Source organism: Triticum urartu, chromosome 6A, assembly GCF_056163025.1.
Source record: "Triticum urartu cultivar PI428250 chromosome 6A, HENAU_Tu73, whole genome shotgun sequence".
Taxonomy (NCBI): domain Eukaryota; kingdom Viridiplantae; phylum Streptophyta; class Magnoliopsida; order Poales; family Poaceae; genus Triticum; species Triticum urartu.
In genome coordinates, this window is record NC_141878.1 from 516,660,740 (window position 1) to 516,680,741 (window position 20,002).

The following is a 20,002-nucleotide window of genomic DNA, read 5'->3' on the forward strand; positions in this document are numbered from 1 at the left end:
TTTTTTTTCTTCTTTTCTTCTTCTTCTTATTCTTCTTCTTCTTCTTATTCTTATTAGCCGGAAGTAGAGAGAGGTTTCCTAGTGTCAAAGTATTGAAGAAATCCATGCCTTCATCATTAGCCGGAAGTAACCAGGGCATGTTGGTACGAAGTTCTGCAAAGTTGTTTTGGAATGGAGTCCCGGATAGAATAATCCGCCTTTTGGTACCAATTCAGCAAAGGCCTTCCAAATAGCAATATTCGGAAGGCTCTTGCTGAACTTTGTACCAAAAGGCGGATTATCCTATCTGGGAGTCCGTTCCAGAACAATTTTGAAGAGCTTCGTACCATCATGCACATGTTACTTTCGCCTAATGATGAAGACATGGTTTTGTTGAATCCTGAGACACTACGCAACCTCCCGACCCCTCGGCGATCCTATCGAACATGAGAGGAAGAAGAGGATAAAAAAAGAAGAGGAAGAAGAAAAAAAGAGGAGAAGAAAGAATAGAGGAGATCTTCTCCTCTATTCTTTCTTCTCCTCTTATTTTTCTTCTTCTTCCTCTTTTTTTTATCGGGAACGAGGGTCGTCGAGGGACATAGATGTAGTGTCGTCGTTGTCGATATATACCCCCTCCCGATAGCTTACTATGATTAGGTAGCTAGTTCTACGTTTGGCACTAATATATCCATCTATCATGTTTGAATAATAATTGCCATGTTGTAAATATTTGTAGAAACTATGGACACCGCCCTAGACGAAGCAACAAAAGAAGCGTTGTTGAGGGACATAATCGCAGAAGGAAGTGATGCCATCTCGTTGTTTCTCAATGAAACCGATGGTCTGGAAGGAGAGGGTGAACAAGCTGGCTACGGTGACCTAATGCCGGTGCAAGAAGAAGAACATGAGGACGGCTCCGGTGACCGAACCGAGTCCGGCCAGGTATATATATTAGTTAAGCCTATGCTGACTAGCTGATTGATGCATTCATTGTTTTGGTATGTACACATATTAATTAAGTCTTTGTTCTTTTTTCTAGCCCTCCGGATCGAGCACAACTTCGGTAAAGAGACGAGGCCCGAAGAAAAAGTTGAGCTCGGATGAAAAGTTTGAGATCATAGCAATCGCGCCCGACGGCCAACCTATTGAACCGCTCCAGACAAAGAGCGCATTTGTTGCTCAGTGCGGGGTTCTGGTTAGGGACAAGATCCCGATAAGCATCCAGCAATGGTTTAAGCCGGCTACAGAAGACCCTGAGGTCTCTTATGTCAATGATATGCAGAAAAATGATCTTTGGACTGAGCTGAAGTCAAATTTCACCCTACCGCCTGAGGATAATCCAGAGAACCCAGTTAAAGAGAAATTAATCAAGTCTTTTGCTCTGAAGAGGATGGCAGAACTATTCAGGAGGTGGAAGAAAGAGCTGAATAAGTTTGTCGAAAATAATGAGACACCAGAATTTAAGGACAGATATGAGAATATCAGAGATCACTGGCCCGCATTTGTGGCCCACAAGACATCAGAAAAGAGTAAGAAGATGTCGGCGACAAACAAGCAAAATGCTGCGAAGAAGAAGCTTCACCATCGCACGGGGTCAGGTGGCTACCTCGTAGCCCGGCCTAAGTGGTCCAAGACTGAGAATGATCTGGTTCATAAAGGGATCGAACCAGAGACAATTAACTGGCCAGACCGTTGCCGGACTTGGTTCTTCGAGGCTGGCGGAACACTGGACCCTGTAACAGGGAAGTGCATTTGGACGAACGATCAAATGGACATACCAGTCAGTAAGCTTAAGCAGTATATCGAAGCAGCGCAGGAAGGGACGTTCTTTCCAGACAGAGAGAACGACGAGCTCACAATGGCCCTCGGGAATCCTGAGCACCCTGGACGGACACGAGGCACGCCAGGCTCCATTCCGTGGAAGGTTGGGTTTCCGGACGCAGGCGATTACAAATCCCATGAGAGGAGGAAAAAAGTGCAGCAGACCCAAATGCAGGCGCTGCAAGCAAGGGTAGACGCGATAGAGGAACGAGAAGCAAATCGCAGCAAACGTACTGCCGAAGCCTCCCCCGAAGCTACCCCGCCATCTCAGCACAGAATCAGCGTGGCTTCCACCGAGCTGCTTCAGCCAGAGCATGCCTTGACGGCTCCTGCCAGCTATCCCGTGGATGCTATAACAGAGTCTCAAAATTGCCACCTTATGACGCAATGGATGAATTTGAAGGTCAAGGCGGCTGTTGGCTCTGTTTTTCCTACTGAACCCGGCGCAACTTTTCACTGCCGGCCGATTCCAGAAGGATATGCTAGGGTGATGGTGGATGAGATAACGGAGGGATTTGAGGACCTCCAGCTTGACCACCCTACCGGTGAAGGGGAGACTCGGCTGGGGTCTGCTCTGAAGACTCCATGCCTATGGCGGAAGGAGCTCATCAACCTTCCGAACTGGACGCCACCGCCTCCTCCTCCTCCTCCGGCGAGTCAGGGCACTCCGCCTCCACCGCCTCCTCCTCCGACGAGTGACGATCAGGGCCCTCGGCCGGCTCCTTCTCCGGCGCGCGGCGGCACTCCGCCTCCTTCTCCGCCTGCGCCGACGCGCCCGAGCAGCCAGCCTCCTCCTTCTCCGCCTCGTCAGCAAGGGCGGAAGAGACCTGCCGCCGCTCCAGCTGCTCCGGCGCGTCGTAGTCCTTCTCCTCCGCCTCTTAAGCAAGTAAAGAAGACAACCGCTACGTCTGCTCGGTCGGCGTCTAGCAGTACAACCAGAGGCGGGAGGACATACAGATTCGGTCCTTCTCTGAAGACTCCAGAGAAGTTACCATACGAGAGGACCCAGGAGGAGAACGCCGAGATCGCGCGAGAAGAAGTAAAGAAATTCTTTGAAGGGGTAAAAGCAAAGAAACATCCACCTCCGGAGGAGAAGGTAGATCGGGTGAAAGTGAAGCGCACTCTGGCTGCCCTAACAAAACCACCGAAGTCTGATTCGCTGAAAGGAAACTATGACCGCATTATTGGAAAGGAATTTGCCGAATCGGAGCGGTCGGGAAGTACTGTCAGTGATCAAAGGCTGAAAGAACGACGAGCTGGGAAACAAATTGCCCAGCTCGGCGAACAAGCGAAGCAATCGTGCCCCCCGCTCAAGGTGCCTAGCTACAACGTCGATAATGATCCGAGGATGGTGCCCGGTTATAGCAATCTTGCAGATTACCTGCCCGACGAAGTACATTATGAACCCATGGACGTGCAGATACAAAGATACGAGTACGGGAAGCCTCTCGTCAAAGATGAAAGATCTCTATCAACGATGATGCGAAGATTGCATGATTGGTACTTGAAAATCTGCAGAGACTCTGGGGGAGGAGTACTTTGTATGCGAGAGTTAAACCGGAGCATGACCTCGTTGGAATTGATCTGTTGCCTGTTCCATTTGAGGAGTTCTATCAGTTCTTCAATCAATTGGCCCTCGATAAAACAACGGTCGCTTGCTACTGTCTGTAAGTAGTACTACTTCTGTCATTAAGTTTCTCTATATAGCTTAGCTCTTTCATTGCATGTATTTATAATCATCCTCACTAAATTATGCAGATTGAAGATCGTCGAATTGAAGAAAAGACAAGTCGGTGATATTGGGTTCATTAACACATATCTCATAGATGCAACTCAGGTTAAACTTCATGCCGCAGCTACGGAGGCCAGCTTGCTACGATCGTTCGTAATAAATCAAAACAAAGATATAATACTTTTTCCTTACAACTTCAGGTGAGTGTTACTGTCTTGTGCGTATTCAGTTTCCCTTATATATTAGTCAAGGTTATAGTAATGTAATTGATGAGTTATGCATGTGTGTGCAGTTACCACTATATTCTCCTAGAGATTAAGCTTGAGCAGGGAGTAGTAACCGTCTTGGACTCTAAACGAAAAGATCCCAAGGAGTATGCGGACATGACTGAAATCCTCAAGAAGTAAGTTAAATCGATCATTATCCACCATATCAGCAACTTTATTCATTTCCTGATATCAAGTAATTGTTTTCTTTGTCCAGCGGGGTTTGGAGAAAATTCACCAAAACAGTTCCGGGACTGCCGAAGGAGCTGGAATTTAGACACCCGAAAGTAAGTACTATAGTAGCATGTTCCGCGCATCTCCTAGTGATTCAAGCGCTAGTTTCATCAATACCATTTAGCATTCTTGCTTATCAGTTGGATTGACCTCTATTTCTTGTAAAGTGGTTGTGGCAGGAATAAGGGAATGATTTCTGTGGATACTACATCTGCGAGTCCATCCGCCACACGACCTGTGAGCGGGGCGGGTACTCTAACGAACAATATGAAGTACGTAAATAACAACATTCACAATTTTATTTTATTACCATCATTTGTGTTGAGTTTCATTCATTTATATATATATATATATGTATTGACCCCCTTCTTCAAATTAGATGTTTCGGAAGCGGGATGAACTCCTAGCACCAGCTCGCATGCGAGCAATTCAAGAGGAATTGGCGGCATTCTTTCTTGACCACGTGATCCCTGAAGACGGAGAATTCTATGTGGACCCTGAGTCCGTATGATTACATTTGTAAGAGATAATTATTGTATATATGTAGCCGGTAGTGTCAGATAGATATACGAGAACTTGTTGTTCGACCAATCTCTCGGAGAAGGAGAGGTGGTCGATATCACTTCTCTCTGTATATATGCATATATGTTCATGACGATCTTCTGTTTCCTTCGTTTGCTTACTAGCTAGCTAGCGTGTCTAGTCCTCTGTATATACGTATGTATAGTACGTAGCGTCGACCAAGCACGGACATAAGAGAGGACACTTCTCTCTATTAATTATAACTAGCTAACACAATATATGAAACACCTAAATTAACCCCGCAAAACCCCCAACCCCCCCCCTTTAAAAAAAACAGAAACCCCAGCCACAGAAGTGCTGACGCGTGGATGTCTATTGGTCCCGGTTGGTGCCACCAACCGGGACCAAAGGGTCTCCTGACTGGGCTCTGCGCAATGCCCACGTGGAGGGCCTTTAGTCCCGGTTCTAAAGGGGGGAGGTATTAGTACCGACACTTTAGTCCCGGTTCCGGAACCGGGACTAAAGGCCCTTACGAACCGGGACTATAGGCCCTTTTTCTACCAGTGTTTACTGCCTTGATCTTGCGTACCATTCATGTTACATACAATTAACACAGCCAACGAGTATTTCAAATTTGTTTGGAAACTGGTTGGGCGGTATTCATCATAAGCCGAAGGGTCAAATTCGTGTGGGAGTTTGTGCCGCTCTCTAGGCAACATGGAATTGCCGGAATGAATGTGTTTTTAACATATCGTCTATTCCTAATTTTTCTCGCAAGTTATCTACAGGGCTACGACTTTGATCCATATGTGATCATCACTACAACATGTGGACATATGAGAATATGCATCGAATCATCAGTACTCAACTCCACCACATTGCAAAAAGGTAACTAGCAATACAAAACAACACATATAACTTAACCTCCGGAGTGTGGAAATTAATAAGTACTCCCTCCGTTCGGAATTACTTGTCGCGGAAATGGATGTATCTAGATGTATTTTAGTTCTAGATATATCCATTTCCAAGACAAGTAATTCCGAACGGAGGGAGTAATTACTAGTACTCAACTCCACCACATTTGACAAGCTAGCTCACTCAACTACCAAAGCAGTCCATGTAGTTAACCAGCTGGCGTAGGCGTAGTGCAACAATATATATCGAAGCTTGTAAAACTATGCAGTGCCCATGATATGAAGTACTCCTACAAGTTTGTTTAATTAGGCGAATAGCAGCAGGCAGGCAGGCAGGTACTACCGGGTAGAGATCTCTCCTCTCCACCTGGGAGCCATGTGGGGCTTGCGGGGGTCCGGCCCGCCAATGTCCCTCCGTTCAAGGGCAGCAGCCAGCTCTCTCCTCCGAGGCCTTTGGCGCGCGTAAAATATACTCCTACATCCACGCAAAGCAGCTTGGATCCGTATAAACTAGCATTGTTTCCCTGCACCCTATAATGGTTGCATCCCGTATTCTATTGGCGCCGATCCTCCCTCTTGTTAGCTTAGCCGTGGGGTTTTGGGTTGAATGGGGGATCTCAATGCCAGATTAGGGAGGCAATAGTATATGGTTACTCACTGTGTTTATGAGGGTTTAGTAGTGGCATGTTGGCCTGGGTTGCAGTGTAGGAACATAGGAAACAGCGTGGGCAGTTAGCTGTATACCTCGTGATAAGTCGTGGACTCGTCGATCGATCATCATGCGCGCGGGGACCTGAGATTAGTCATTTCTTTGGACCTTTTCTGTCACTCCCACCGATTGCATTTTCCTCTTCTTTTTTGGTATATAGGTAGCTCTTTTTTTGTTGACATCATGCTATATATATAGGTAGCTAGCTGCAGGGAGAGATAAGATGGTGACACCGCAGTAACAATGGCTCAGTCATATCACATATGTATGATGAACACGACGGCACCGAAAACGCCATATGCATACGCGTCAACCTCGCTGTCGATCGGTGCAGGATACCAGCAGCAGTAGCATATTTATCATCTGCTGGTTTTAGCTAGGAAATACACTTGTGCCGCTGAGCCGAGCCAATGGGGTGCATCCTCCCAATTATAAAGGCAACAAAAAAATAAGACATAGTAAAGTACGACTGACGAGGCCACTCCGAACCACTTCTCTTAGGATCAAAGCCGGGGGTCCATTCCAAACCCTACTACCACTATGCCCTTGAGCTAGCTGCTGTGACCATCAGTGACTGCAGATCGAGGACGATGGGTTTCTGCGGCTCGTTCGTTCGACGGGAGGGAGAGAGGGGATGCGTAGCTGCTTTTCTGGCTGGCCGCGGTGAACGCGGGCTTGATAGCGATGCAGTATTCAATCCCAAGTGTTCCGATCGGTTGTTGGTGGATGTTTCTAGCTACAGTAGTATCAGATGCGCTGAACTGCCAACTGAATTCCATTTTAAAACGCAAAAAGATGCAGAGAATCATATGTAGTAGTAGCACAGTGGCGGCCAACCATAAACTGCGTCCATCAGAATGTATATGTAGAGCAGTAACAACCACTGACGATGGCCTTGCTGGCTCCAGTAGCACTACTGTACACTCCATTGTGTGCAGAGTCACTGATATATGCATGTATGTATGTGCTACTCATGCAGGACAAACAGGCGAGGAACCCTACAAAAAATATCAGCCGAGACCCAGACCCAGAGAAGGACACGCATTATTGTGCGCGTCTGTCTGATTGGCAGCGCTTCCATTTGCAGCTGCATGCATTTGCTCCTTTGGTGTCATAGGAAACCTTCTTTTGTGGCAGGGAAAAAAAGTTGATGGATGCCTGTCAGTAACACCGCACCAATGATATGCCGGCGGTCCCCAACAGTCAACTCTCTTGGCTTGCATCCATACGATTTCCGATACTAATAAAAAGGCAAACATTTCGAGCAGCAGCAGTGCTCCTAGCTACGGGCCCTTTTCAGCGCCAGAGCGTGAGCTATAGTGCTCTGGAAATGTACCACACGTCCGTGCGGCCACATGAGAATATGCACCGAATCATTGTGCATGAGGAATCATCTGCACCGGGAGCAGCTAGCTAGAGGAAGGCTTCTTCATCACTGACTCAATGTGATTGATTAATCATGATTGAGCTACACTAATGAGTGATCGCCCAAGGCGAGTTGCGGCCTAATCAGGTCCACAAGCTACAGGGATTGTTAATTAGGGATGCGCTTAGTAGCGTGCCAGGTTACCGGCCAATCTGATCGTCTCTAGAACTCGCCCTGAATATTCAAAGATGCATTCACCGGCGTATACAATACCTGCGTGCACACTGAGCAGGAAAGCAAAGCTAAGCTGCTAGCTAGCCAGGACCACAGCATGCATCGGCGTGCATGGCTGGACGAGCCGGCCGGCCGGCCGGCCGCCTATGGTTTGTCCGGATCACGAATCCGCGGCATGAGCTTGTATATGTGGCTGCGTGTAGATCTCATCGTCTGATACACAGTACTTGTATAGTATTTATAGTACAAATGACCGTCTTTATTCTCTGTTCCCGTAGTACAGTACAATACAGGCTGAAAAAATAAGCACAAGCTAGGTGTGCAGTGGCATCACGAGCTCGCAGAGGCAACGGGGCCACTAAGCACGGCTCGCGGCTTGACACGAATCAGGAGCCAGATTGGAAAAGTATTCTACGAGATTAACCGCAGCGGCCTGTCGCGGTAAGAAGCGGCAGGTGATCCTGCAGGGAGATCGCGCAACACGCCCTTCACATATTATGGGATAGGATAACAGATCGGTACCACATTTCAGACAGGTCACACAAAACCATCAACAAAGGGTCTAATTTGTAACGCGAAGCACTGACGCTGTGTTTTAGCCCCGAAAACAGCGAATCCGATAGGTTGGTCCCGCATGTCGGGCTGACGTGGCGCGTGTTGACGGACGCCGTTAGACGGCGAGAGACGGCCGTTTCGGCGCGCCCGTCTAAGTGGCCGCACCGGTCGGTGTTCGAACCAGACCAGCCTGTTCATCACTCTCGCTCTCCACTCTCTCGACCCCGACGACCGCCGGCGCCGGCACTGTCGAGTCGCCGCCTTTCGCCGCTCCGCCATGGTTTCTTGGAGCGAGCCGTCCTCGAGCTCTTCTTCGGACGGCGAGGAAGTCACTAGCCAGGTATGCGTGTTCGCCTCTCGCCTCCCCCACGGATTAGGGTTCATCCCGCTAGGGTTAGGGTTCATCATTTGGGGATTTTTTTTACCAGGTCGCTCATTTGTGCAATTTATGTGCTGGTTAGCTTCCTAGGACTATCCCTTGCTATGAATGGAGTGGCATTGCTCACGACCTGTCGTCTCGTTGTCTGCATCAAGAACCTTGCGTCAGACTTGTTGCATTTGAATCTGGGGACACAGGCAGACGTTTTCTTGCGTGTGCTGAGGAGAAGGTATGTTGGTTAGTAGTGTAAGTAGATTAGCTTAGTTAGTTTTTGGTCCATTCACTTGTCAGTAATCCAATTTTGTGTATCAAAGAATTGTTTCTGGATAGTTGTTGCTTCAGTACTCCAATCTTGTGTTGCTTCAGTTGCTGTAATAGTTGTGTTGCCCATAATCTATGCATATAATATATGCATATACAATTTTATAGATTAAAAAAATTATATATGATGTTATAATTGTTTTTCCCAGAATTCAGTGGATAGAAGTAAATTATAATTTGATATAGTATTATATAATTTGTGCATACAATCTTATTGAGAATATATTTATTTAATTGTAGGCAGAACTAAAGTGCAACTATCTGGAGTGGATAGACCAAGAGTGGTCAGTGGCTATGCAGTTCTCCCTCACTGAATTGTGGAGCATGTATGACAAAGATATGAAGGAGAGGCACACAGAAAATGTTGAGCTTGCTGAAAGAAATTTCAAACTGGTTGGAGAAAAGAGGAAGATGGAGGAAGATCTTAGGTTTTTCAAACTGGACTTTGCTAAAATGGTTGCTGACAAGGAGGATGCTATCACAGAGTTGGGCAATGTTAGGTCGGCTCTAAGTGATCTCAAAGAGGAGATGGAGAAGAAGAAGCTGGCAGACCATGGTTGTACCAATCTTCATCAGGTACTTAGGGCAAAGGTAGAGAAAGAGAGGGACCAGCTAGTTGTAGAGAGGGACCAGCTAGTTGTAGAGAGAGACCAAGTTGTGAGAGAGAGGGACCAACTTAAACAAGAGAAGAAAAAACTGGATTACATCATTGCAGATCTGCTCAAACAAAAACATGGGTACAAGGACAAGATCAAGAAGTTGAAGGAGATATGTGATGATTTTTAACTATGTATTGTGTTGTGGTTTAGGGTAGCACTGCAGTTGAATGTGCTCTTATGCACTTAATAAGCTGTAATGCTTTATGTATCTTTATGTCCAAGACTTGTGTTGTGTACTCTGAAGACTTGTGTTGTTTACTCCCAAGAACCTTATTATCATTGCATCTTTGGATCAATGCCCTACTTATTAATGTATTTTGTTTGTATCAACTTAAATGTTTGTGGTTGTTTTGCCATAATATTTGCAGAGAACATATATTCCAGAGTGATCTGTTACCATTTACTTTGTGGTTGTTTTGCATAATGTTGGCATGATCTGTTTTGCACAGAAAATATTTGTGGTTATTTTGGCATGATCTGTTTTGCACAGAGAATATTTTGCACACATCATATATTGCACAAATCACAGAAAATATTTTGCACACAGAGGAAATATTTTGCACACATCACAACAAATATTTTGCACACAGAGAAAATATATTCTAAAGAGAACATTTACTTTGCATAGAACAACTCCACACATATATTTGCAGAGAAATTTAACAGCAGGAGATAAACAAGGATAACTTCACAGTGCCATACATAGGTTCATAATGCCATACAAAGGTTTAATAAACATAGGTTCTGAGTGCCATAGTGCCATAGTGCCATAATGCCATACATAGGTTCATAATGTCATAATTAAAGTGATGTAATGCCTGATTTAGCACATATGCACTTGCATACAGACTTCAAATGTGAGCATTTAGTAGTTCCCACTGGCATAGAAGTACCCTTCCATCCTCTTGCTCATGTACTTTGTCCTCTTTGGCCTACTGCCTGCAGGCTGGCTAGTAGAAGCTTCTGCAGAACTTCTTGGAGGCTTGAACCTTGCTCCTCTTCCAGCAGCAGCAGATGAAGTAGCACCCCTTCTAGCACCCCTTCCAAGAGTAGATGCAGAGCTTGCTCCTCTAGCAGCAGCAGCAGATGAGGCTCCTCCCCTTCCAGCAGCAGCAGATGAGGCTCCTCCCCTTCCAGCAGCAGGAGCTGAGGCTGCTCCCCTTCCAGCAGCACCCCTTCTAGCAGCAGTAGTCTTTGCACCTCTTGCAGCAGCAGGAGAGGAGTTTGTAGTAGATGATGATGGTGCACCCCTAGCACTTCCAGTAGCTGATGAAGCTGCACCATGGTGCCATTCAGGTACAGTCATGTTTTCCTGTAATTAAAAAATTAAACAACTTTATAATAATCAGTCAATAGAAATGAAAACTCAAGTAATTTCAAAATGAAAATACCATGTGCTTGTTCCTCCTGATTTGCAAATCAGGCCTTAATGGCTTAGGACAACTTGTGTATTTGTGTCCTTGCAGCTTGCAGTTCTCACATGTTATAGTAGCCATCCTAGAAGTCTGTTTTGCTTGAGGTGGCTCAAACTTTCCTTTTTTCCTTTTCTCTTCTGCTGGCCCCTTCTTGTCATCTTTGAACTGTGGTGGTTCAATGTCAGGTGTTGGAGTTTTCACCCAGCTATCTAGACCGGGAACAGGGTAAATTACTGGCTTATATGCCTCCAAGTACATAGATTTCTTGAAGAACACATTGATATGATCCTCTGGCAGCTGTTTAGACCTATAGATGGCAGAACAAGCATGTTTGCAAGGAACTCCAGTGACGTCCCATTTCTTGCACCCACATATCTATATGTTTGTGTCAACACCATAGGTCTTGTCTCCACTAGTGACTTGGAAAAGTCCTTGGCCAGCTATGAGTGCTTTGCAATCCCTTGCATACTTCTTGTTCATCTCCAACTTCTCTGCATAGGTTGGTGCAATCTCCCATCTAGCACATTTTCCACCCTCTCTCTTCTGGTGGAACCTCACTAGCAACTTGTCCTTGATCCCATTGATCATTGTGACAATTGGCTTGTTCCTTACATCTAGAATGTACTTATTAAAAACTTCACTTAAGTTATTCACCACTAAATCAGTTTTGCAATTAGTGTCCATTGCATGCCTAGACCAAGCTTTAGCAGGAATTCTTGACATCCACTCCCAAGCAGCAGTGCACTCAGCCTTCATGCTTTCCATGGACAAATTGAAGTCATGTTCAGTGTAAGCATAGGCAGTTGCATCCATGCATCTCTTCAAATCATCTCCTCCAAATCCTGCTCTCTGGAAGTTTGCATAGATGTGCCTCAAACAGTACCTATGATGGCAGTTTGGGAATACTGCTGTCACTGCATTGAGTAGACCCTGCATGAAAGTGAATTGAAATGATTTTAAATGATTTTATATGATTTTAAATGATTTTAAATGATTTTATATGATTTTATATGATTTTATATGAGTTAATATGATTTTATATGATTTAAAATGATTTTATATGAGTTAATATGGGTTAATATGATTTTATATGAGTTAATATGATTTTAAATGATTTAATATGATTTTATATGGGTTAATATGATTTTAAATGATTTTATATGAGTTAATATGATTTTAAATGATACCACATGGGTCACCCTAGGCTATCTATGCCTAAGTGTCGACAAGAAGGGTTACGACTCGACACGTACCAACTAGTCATGATGGCATCACTTTGATGATGGATATGTTCTTTGATACCACATGGTTCACCCTAGGCTATCTATGCCTAAGTGTCGACAAGAAGGGTTACGACTCGACACGTACCAACTAGTCATGATGGCATCACTTTGATGATGGATATGTTCTTTGATACCACATGGGTCACCCTAGGCTATCTATGCCTAAGTGTCGACAAGAAGGGTTACGACTCGACACCTACCAACTAGTCATGAACAAGTAAATGAACTAAATGAACATGTAAATGAACAAGTAAATGAACTAAATGAACAACTAAATGAACAAGCAAATGAACTAACCTTCTGTCTATCAGACATGAATGTGTACTTTCCAAACTTGCCCTCTTCACTTCCCCCTAGAGCATACTTTAGCTGTGTCAAGAACCAGGACCAGTTAACTGTATCTTCAACTCCAACCACTCCAAAGACAATGGGGTACATATTGTTGTTTGCATCCCTTCCAGTAGCTGCTAGTATCTGTGCACCACTAGTCAATTTGATGAAGCAGCCATCTAGACCTATGAATGGCCTACATCCATTCAAGAAGCCGTCACTACATGCATTCAAACTGAAAAATAGACCATGGAACCTTGGTCCAGCAGTAGGATTTTCTCTGGTTCCACTAACAGTAGTGACAATGCACCTAGATCCAGGATTTGTAAGCTTCACAGTCTCCAAATAGTCTCTCGGCCTCTTATATTGCTTCTTGTGATCACCAAGCACAATCTCTTTTGCTTTCTTCTTAGCCCTCCATGCCATCATCCTAGGAATCTCAAGCCCAAATTGCCTCTTTGCCTTGTCAACAATAGCAGGTACAGTAGTGTTGGGATCTGATCTGATGGTCTCAAGCATTTTGTTGCCAAGCCACCTTGAACTAATCCTAGTTTTCTCAGACTGGGTGGGACATGTGTGCTCCAACCTCATCTTTTTAATGCAGAAAGTGGGCTCATTTGTTATTTGTGCTGCTACCATGTAGAACTGACAACCATCTCCCTCACAGCAAACAATTACCCTATCAGTGCAGTTTCTGTGGTATTTATATCTTCTAAGTTGTTTCACATGCAAATTGACTAGGGCCTCTCTGAATTGGTAAACATCTTTGAAACAGAGCTTTAGCTGGAATTGCTGTTCTGGATGCATCCTGTCCTCATCATACCAGACCCTAGGTGGTCTTTTCTTAGCCCTACTCCTTTTGCCAGAGCTGATAACAAAGGACATTGGTTCATTTCCATCATCATTTGCTTCAAAGTCTGTATCTTCCTCTTCTGAAGATGGAAACCAATCAGGATTAATGCTTGGACCAACACTAGAGTGGGACCTACTAGTAGGACCTGGCCTCTTTGCCTTCTTCTTAACAGGCTCAGGAACTGGAATCTCTTGGGCCTCCTCATCATCTTCTTCCTGCTCCATGTCATATATATCTTCAGGATCTGTGTCCCCCTCACAGTGTGTACTTGACATATATTCAGCTCTCTTCCTCTTTATTTCAGAAAGAGTTTCATCTAGCCCAGGTTCCTCTGTCCTCCTATTTGCAATTTGTTCTTCTACATAATGCACTGAATCTGAGTCATCTTCTTCTTCTCCTGCATCTAAGTGGTCAACATCAACTACAAAATCTTCATCACTGCTTGAACCTTCCTCACTAACTGCATTGTCCTCCTCATCAGTGTCCATGCCTACAGGAATTGCTTCCTCACTAACTGCATTGTCCTCCTCATCTGAATCAAACTAAAAATCAGCATAATTGACACTTACTTCAGTGTTAAGCTGTGTCCCAAAATGGAACTGATAGTTAGGAGGAAATGATTTGAGTGGCAAAAAATTTACACTTTCCTGTGTCCCAAGATGTAACTGACAGTTAGGAGGAACTGTTTTGTGCACAACACCTGATTCAGCAACAGCAAAAACAACAGGTGCCTCTTCTTCTATTTGCTGTGCATGTTGATCTTCTCCAACTGCTGGTTCAATAACTACCTTTCCCTTTCTAATTGTCAGTGACAATGTCTGGGTGCTCTCAAATTGTCTCAGCATGTGAATTACTTCAATGTTGCCTTTAATCACACAAACACCTTGCAGCCCTATATTTTCATCTTTCAAGTAGCAAAGACTGTCATCCTTACAGTATCCATTGCTGACCATTACATTGACCAAACTACCATAAGTGATTTCTCTTTCAGACATCTTAACAAGAGCATACTTCTCTCCAGGAAACTGGAAATAGATTGACCATAAATCTTCAGGCCTAAAATAGACATACAAATGAATATTAACAAGTCAATTGTATTAACATAACTGACCATTATATCTGACAATCATAATGAACTATTTTAAATTATAGTAACATGGCAAATCAGTACTAACATTACTATCAGTGTAAGCAAAATTTTAAATTACAGTAACATGACAATGCAGTGTAAGCAATTCAGGCCTAAAATAGACATATATTAACAAGACAATATCTACAAGCCTAATATAGCTCAAACCGGTTACAATGCAGTGTAAAGCATTACAATGCAGTGTAGTGTAGCAATATCATAAATGAAAACTACAGTGTGATTTTCTCCAAAAATTCAGAACCATACAGTACTACTAAGATAACTGAACCCTAACTAAAGATGTGATAGTCGACAAAAATTCAGGACTACAATCACTTCTAAATGACTAACAAATCAATGTTTAAAAGAGATCCTGCGGTAAGGAGGAAAGATCGATGCCCGGTGACGATGGGATGATCCTGTAGTCGATAAACATGGCCAAATGATCCTGCAGTAAGAACAGATTTTGAAAGATTCAGATTATCTAGCTGAAGATGGGACGAACGGGAGCACATCCGCGGGACCAATCTGCGAAGCTGCTTCCTCGGTACCATGCTCCGGCGACAGGCCCGCCGCCGCGGAAGACTCTGGATCTAGGTCGCAGCCGCCATCGGTGTGGAGGCCGATGACCCCGCATTGCGAGCGCAACAGCTTCTGCCCTGAAGTAGTACCAAGGCCCTCGCCGCTGAGTGCGGCGTCGCCGCTTCCGTTGACTCCGTGTGCGCCGTCGCCGCCGGAGCTGGTCGCCATCGGAGCGGAGCGGGAAAGGACTGAATCGACTGGATTGAATCGAGCGGGGGAAGGGAATGGCTTGACCTCGTAGACGGGCGCGCCGAAACGGCCGTCTCTCGCTGTCTAACGGCGTCCGTCAACACGCGCCACGTCAGCCCGACATGCGGGACCAACCTGTCGGATTCGCTGTTTTCGGGGCTAAAACGCAGCGTCAGTGCTCCGCGTTATAAATTAAACCCATTGTTGGTGGTTTTGTGTGACCTGCCTGAAATGTGGTACCGATTTGTTACCCTAACCCATAATGTGGTGGTTTTGGGTAAATAGCTCATTCTGCTCCCTCCTGGAGAGGGCGTTGTACGTCGTACCGGTGCGGCATTTCTTTTTCTTACCGTTCTTTCATGGTCACATCCATCAGTGTACTCATGCAAGCAGTGTGTGTACGTATGTGTGTAGTTTATATATCTTTACCGCAACGAACGAACGAGATCATATTCAAAGCGACAGATTAGACAAGCTGACACCCATGCATGCATGATGTAGTACGAAATAATCACTGTTAACTGATTCCATTACTGCATTTTACAGAGACAATTGAACACTGGACAGAGGGCGAGGTGGATGATGGATCCTAGCTAGTTACATGGGTGAATAATAACGAAGAACCTTCTTTCTCGTCAAGGCCGGCAGGCCGGGAGCGGCAGGTAGCTTTGCATGTGCCTTCCCAGCCCGTGGGACAAAAAGCAACAAGGGAGTAGTGGAGTAGTGGAGTGGTAGAGTACTAGTAGACCAGCAGCAGTAGTACATTGCTAGCTAGACACGGTCGGTCGGTCACTGTGTCATATGCTGCCGCAGCTCCCAGCACACAGGCGTGCAGTTCGGGAGCGAGCGAGCGAGCGAGCTGCGTGGGCCTCCGATCGTTTTCCACGGGGGCTCGACCGAAGAACATGCACGTAACCACCGCAGGGTCCGCTCCGGAGGCCACCACAGAACCATCAGAGAAAACTTGGGCGGGGTGGGGTGGGGTGGGGTGGGGGTGGGGTGGTGTTGGCACGACGGGACACCGATCGCGACGAGCTGGATTGACCGGTGGTCGACCCGACCGGCGTCTTGGATCTGTGCTGCTGCTGCTAGGCTAGCTGGTGGGCCGCCGGCCGGGGTTGCACCCGCGGCCGGACCATGGCCGGCGCCGCCGCCGACGACCTCCGCTTCCACTCCACCAGCCGGAGCAGGAACTCCATGACCTCCGCCGGGTCCTGCAGCGAGTAGGACGCGCTGGTCTCCTTGGCGCACTTGGACACCAGGATCCCCACGCCCTGGCCCCTCTTCCGCAGCACCTTGAAGGCGTCCTCGTCGGTGCGGTCGTCGCCGATGTACACCGGCAGGACGTCGCTGCAGCTGGCGAATCCTGGAGAGACGGGGTAGAGTGTCCGTCAGCGCACGGTTTTTTTTTCATTTCCTAAACGACAGTGGTGTGAAACGCAGGTGAATAGAGAAAAACCGGGGCCGAAAACGACTGTCGCGACACTGACACGAACGGAAGATATATAAGTAGTATGTGGAGGAGTCGTCGTTGCGTGCGTACCTAGCGATTCGAGCAAGAACTCCAGCGCCTTGCCCTTGTCCCACATAATGCTGGGCCGGAGCTCGAAGACCTATAAACAAATGGAGGTTCCAATCTTGATCAAGATCCTCACGAGGGAAAGGTCAACTAATGCTGTGGTTCGTCGCCGAGTTCATCGGCAACAAGGCATTGAATAATAACCCACCTTCCTCCCTTGGGTGAGCTTCAGCATGGGGTAGTCCTTGATCACGGCCTTGACCTGCTCAGCCAAGAAGTTCCATCTCTGCATGCACGGAGGAGAGTGGTTAGCTCAGACGAGACGACATAACAAAACTAACCGCACATGATGCGGCATGCCTGTTAATTTAAGTGGCGAAGTGGTTGGGTCTCCCAAGGTGGAGTAAGGCTCGCCTACCTTTTCATCCACACATCTGAAGTGGACGGACAGGCAGAACTTGTTGTTCTCCACCTTGGCTCCAGGTGTGGACTTCGTCTTTTCCACAAGCACCTTGTACACCTGACAAAAATGTGATTCACCATCATTAGCTAGCCTCCTCGTGCACCAGCTACTTAAACACCACCGGCTAGGTAGATAAGCAGGAATGGGCAGGTGTTCTTCTCCTCATTTGTAAGGTAAATTGGTTCAAGTGGTTGCTGGTGTAATTAAGTACCTCGTCGATCATGGGGAGGAACTCGCTTGCGGGCTGGCACAGGACAGACTCGGGCTGCAGATTGGCATGAGGTGAGATTAGTCAGCGAGATTTCTTAATCAAAAGGGTTAATTAAGGATCGTCGTATAGAGTGGATGTTGTGGAGATGGAGAGGGGAATGGGCATACATTGGAGCCTGGTCCCTTGATGTCCATGCCGTGGCTGCCGGCGTAGTACAGCTCGGAGAGGCCGACGAAGTTGTGCACCTGCACCGCCGCGAGAGCAAAGCCAGAGTTTAATCATCGCGCGCACTCACGGGCTAGTCACTTGATATGGCAGAGAGAGAGAGAGAGAGAGAGAGAGAGAGAGAGAGAGAGAGAGAGAGAGAAGTGAAGTGGCGCGGGGAATGTACCTTGTCGCGGCACCGCCCGCTCACGATCGCCGTCGGGAAGTGCTTCGCAACGTCGCGCACCGCCTCCCTCATCTGCACAGATACCCACCACGAGGCCGGGGAGACGACATCGATCAGCAAATATAGTCTTGGTTTTTGTTTTCAGGCTGGCCGGACGGCGGTGGAGAAGTTGAATGTTGCAGGGCCGGGGAGTGACTCACCGCGTCGCTCATGTAGGCGGCGTCGGGGTTGGCGACGATGGGCGAGAGGGTGCCGTCGTAGTCGAGGAACATGACGATCTTCTTCCCCTTGGACGCGCTGGCGATTTGCTCGAACTTGCCTAGCGCCGACGGGTGCTTCCTCTGCTCAGAGCACAAGAGAAGCCAAAGAAAGGTTAGAGTCACCACCGGCCTGGAGGCAACAATCATGCACCGTGAAAAAACGACGCCCGCCGTGGAGGCAGGAGGGATGAGCGGGACTGACCATCCAGGCCGTGAGCTCGTCGACGTCGGCGCCGGGGCGGGAGCGGGTGGGCGAGGCGGCGCGCATGGCCTCGAGCTCGGCCCATGTGCAGTTCGCGGAGCGCGCGGCGGCGGCGGCGAGGTCGCGGTACGTCTGCCGCATGGACATGGCCCCGGCGCTGGCGGCGCTGCGGCACGCGAAGAGGCCCGCGGCGCCGGAGCCCGGCATGGCCGCCCCGCCCGCCCCAATGCCCATCTCCGAAACAACCACGTCCTGGCTCGTCGTCATGTCACTCGGCGCGCGGCGCACGGCCAAACAAAGCAAGCCCGGCCGGAGAACCAGCTGAGAGCTCGTGCAACGTACGCGAAGCCCGCAACCTCCCGGTCGCGTTCCAACGCCGAGCTCCGGCGAGACGGCGCACAGGCACAGGCAGCTGGCCCTCAGGGAGTGCGCGCGCGCGTGCGTTCGTGCGCGGTGTGCGTGTGTGTGTGGTAGCTTCTCAGAGCTTAAGGTGGGTGGAACCGGAGTGGGATAAGCGCGGGTACTTATAGCTCGAGCGGCGGGCGCGGTAGGGGCACGTGGGGCCTGCCCGTGGGATCCCATGCGGAGCCTACGTGTGGCGCCGCCCGCCCGACGATCGTTCTCTTCTCCATGCCTGTGCGCCGAGTCCACGGCGGTTTTCGTGCTTTGCTCACATGCGCAGCCGAGGCCTGTGTCGCCCGTCGTTGGGCCGAAAGAGGCGACGGGAGTCTTTTTGGCACCAAATTTGTGAAGCGTACGTGTACGCAAAGCGAAGGGAGAATCCTTTGGACTAGCATGTTGTATCATCGACACGCAGTTTAGGCCGATTTTTGGAAAGCAGAAGGCGTCCATGATTGATGCAGTGAAGGTAGGTGGAATTTCGACACGCGTCACAGTAAAAAGAAGGGATATAAAGGTTGGGAAATCGTAATCTGATTACGGGGCCCGGGCCCGCTGTAACCGATCACGGGACAGAATAGTCCACGGCTACAAGTTTTTAAAAAGCTTAATTGTTTTTACACATGCAGGGCTAATTAAGTTTCTACCTAAATGAAGGTCATGCTACGATGGCAGCTTCAATCTTCGAAGAGAGTAGAATTCTACTCAGGGACATAGGGAAAGTGACTATTGAGCATTGCAATCGGAAATCAAATTGTGTTGCTCATGAGCTAGCTAGCTGGGGTGGTGCAAACACTCCATCCTTGTGGGTGGATGCATCGCCTGATTTTATTGTAAAGTTTTTAGCGGACGATGTAAATTTGATTGATCAATAAAGCTAGCCGTCAAGGCCTTCCCGTCAAAAGAAAAGTTTCTACCTAAATGGTTTGTTAGGGCATGTCGCAAAAACTAACTTGTGTTTTTTTACGTTAAATCTCAGTCGACTAAGATTTGGTTAGGTCTCAGTCGGCGCTGTACTCGTGAGACCTTACATTAGGATCCATACCAAAAAAAATCAGTTGTTCTTTTTTCTTTCATACAACTGA

General features: G+C 47.3%; 3 protein-coding genes, 1 long non-coding RNA gene and 1 pseudogene across 4 annotated transcripts; 2 read left to right on the forward strand and 3 right to left on the reverse strand.

The window, feature by feature from the left end:
- Window positions 1-4,018: 4,018 nt before the first annotated feature.
- Window positions 4,019-4,684, forward strand: LOC147966019 (uncharacterized). Its single transcript, XR_015607611.1, has 3 exons — window positions 4,019-4,085; window positions 4,200-4,304; window positions 4,412-4,684. It is a non-coding gene; the product is annotated as an uncharacterized LOC147966019 (long non-coding RNA).
- Window positions 4,685-8,609: 3,925 nt separating this feature from the next.
- Window positions 8,610-9,818, forward strand: LOC147966020 (uncharacterized). The gene is made up of 3 exons (XM_087527918.1): window positions 8,610-8,672; window positions 8,794-8,940; window positions 9,273-9,818. The coding sequence occupies exons 1-3, from the start codon at window positions 8,610-8,612 to the stop codon at window positions 9,816-9,818; spliced, it is 756 nt and encodes a 251-aa protein (XP_087384044.1).
- Window positions 9,819-10,556: 738 nt separating this feature from the next.
- On the reverse strand, window positions 10,557-11,919 carry LOC147966021 (uncharacterized; annotated as a pseudogene).
- Window positions 11,920-12,571: 652 nt separating this feature from the next.
- LOC147966022 (uncharacterized) lies at window positions 12,572-14,114 on the reverse strand. The gene is made up of 2 exons (XM_087530695.1): window positions 12,687-14,114; window positions 12,572-12,592 (listed from the first exon to the last, which is right to left on the reverse strand). Exons 1-2 carry the CDS (start codon window positions 14,058-14,060, stop codon window positions 12,572-12,574), a joined length of 1,395 nt encoding a protein of 464 aa, XP_087386821.1. The 5' UTR covers window positions 14,061-14,114.
- A 2,304-nt stretch (window positions 14,115-16,418) lies between these two features.
- LOC125514567 (putative trehalose-phosphate phosphatase 4) lies at window positions 16,419-19,009 on the reverse strand. Its single transcript, XM_048679905.2, has 9 exons — window positions 18,519-19,009; window positions 18,257-18,397; window positions 18,057-18,128; window positions 17,833-17,910; window positions 17,666-17,719; window positions 17,410-17,511; window positions 17,200-17,277; window positions 17,016-17,085; window positions 16,419-16,838 (listed from the first exon to the last, which is right to left on the reverse strand). The coding sequence occupies exons 1-9, from the start codon at window positions 18,783-18,785 to the stop codon at window positions 16,561-16,563; spliced, it is 1,140 nt and encodes a 379-aa protein (XP_048535862.1). The 5' UTR covers window positions 18,786-19,009; the 3' UTR covers window positions 16,419-16,560.
- Window positions 19,010-20,002: the final 993 nt, after the last annotated feature.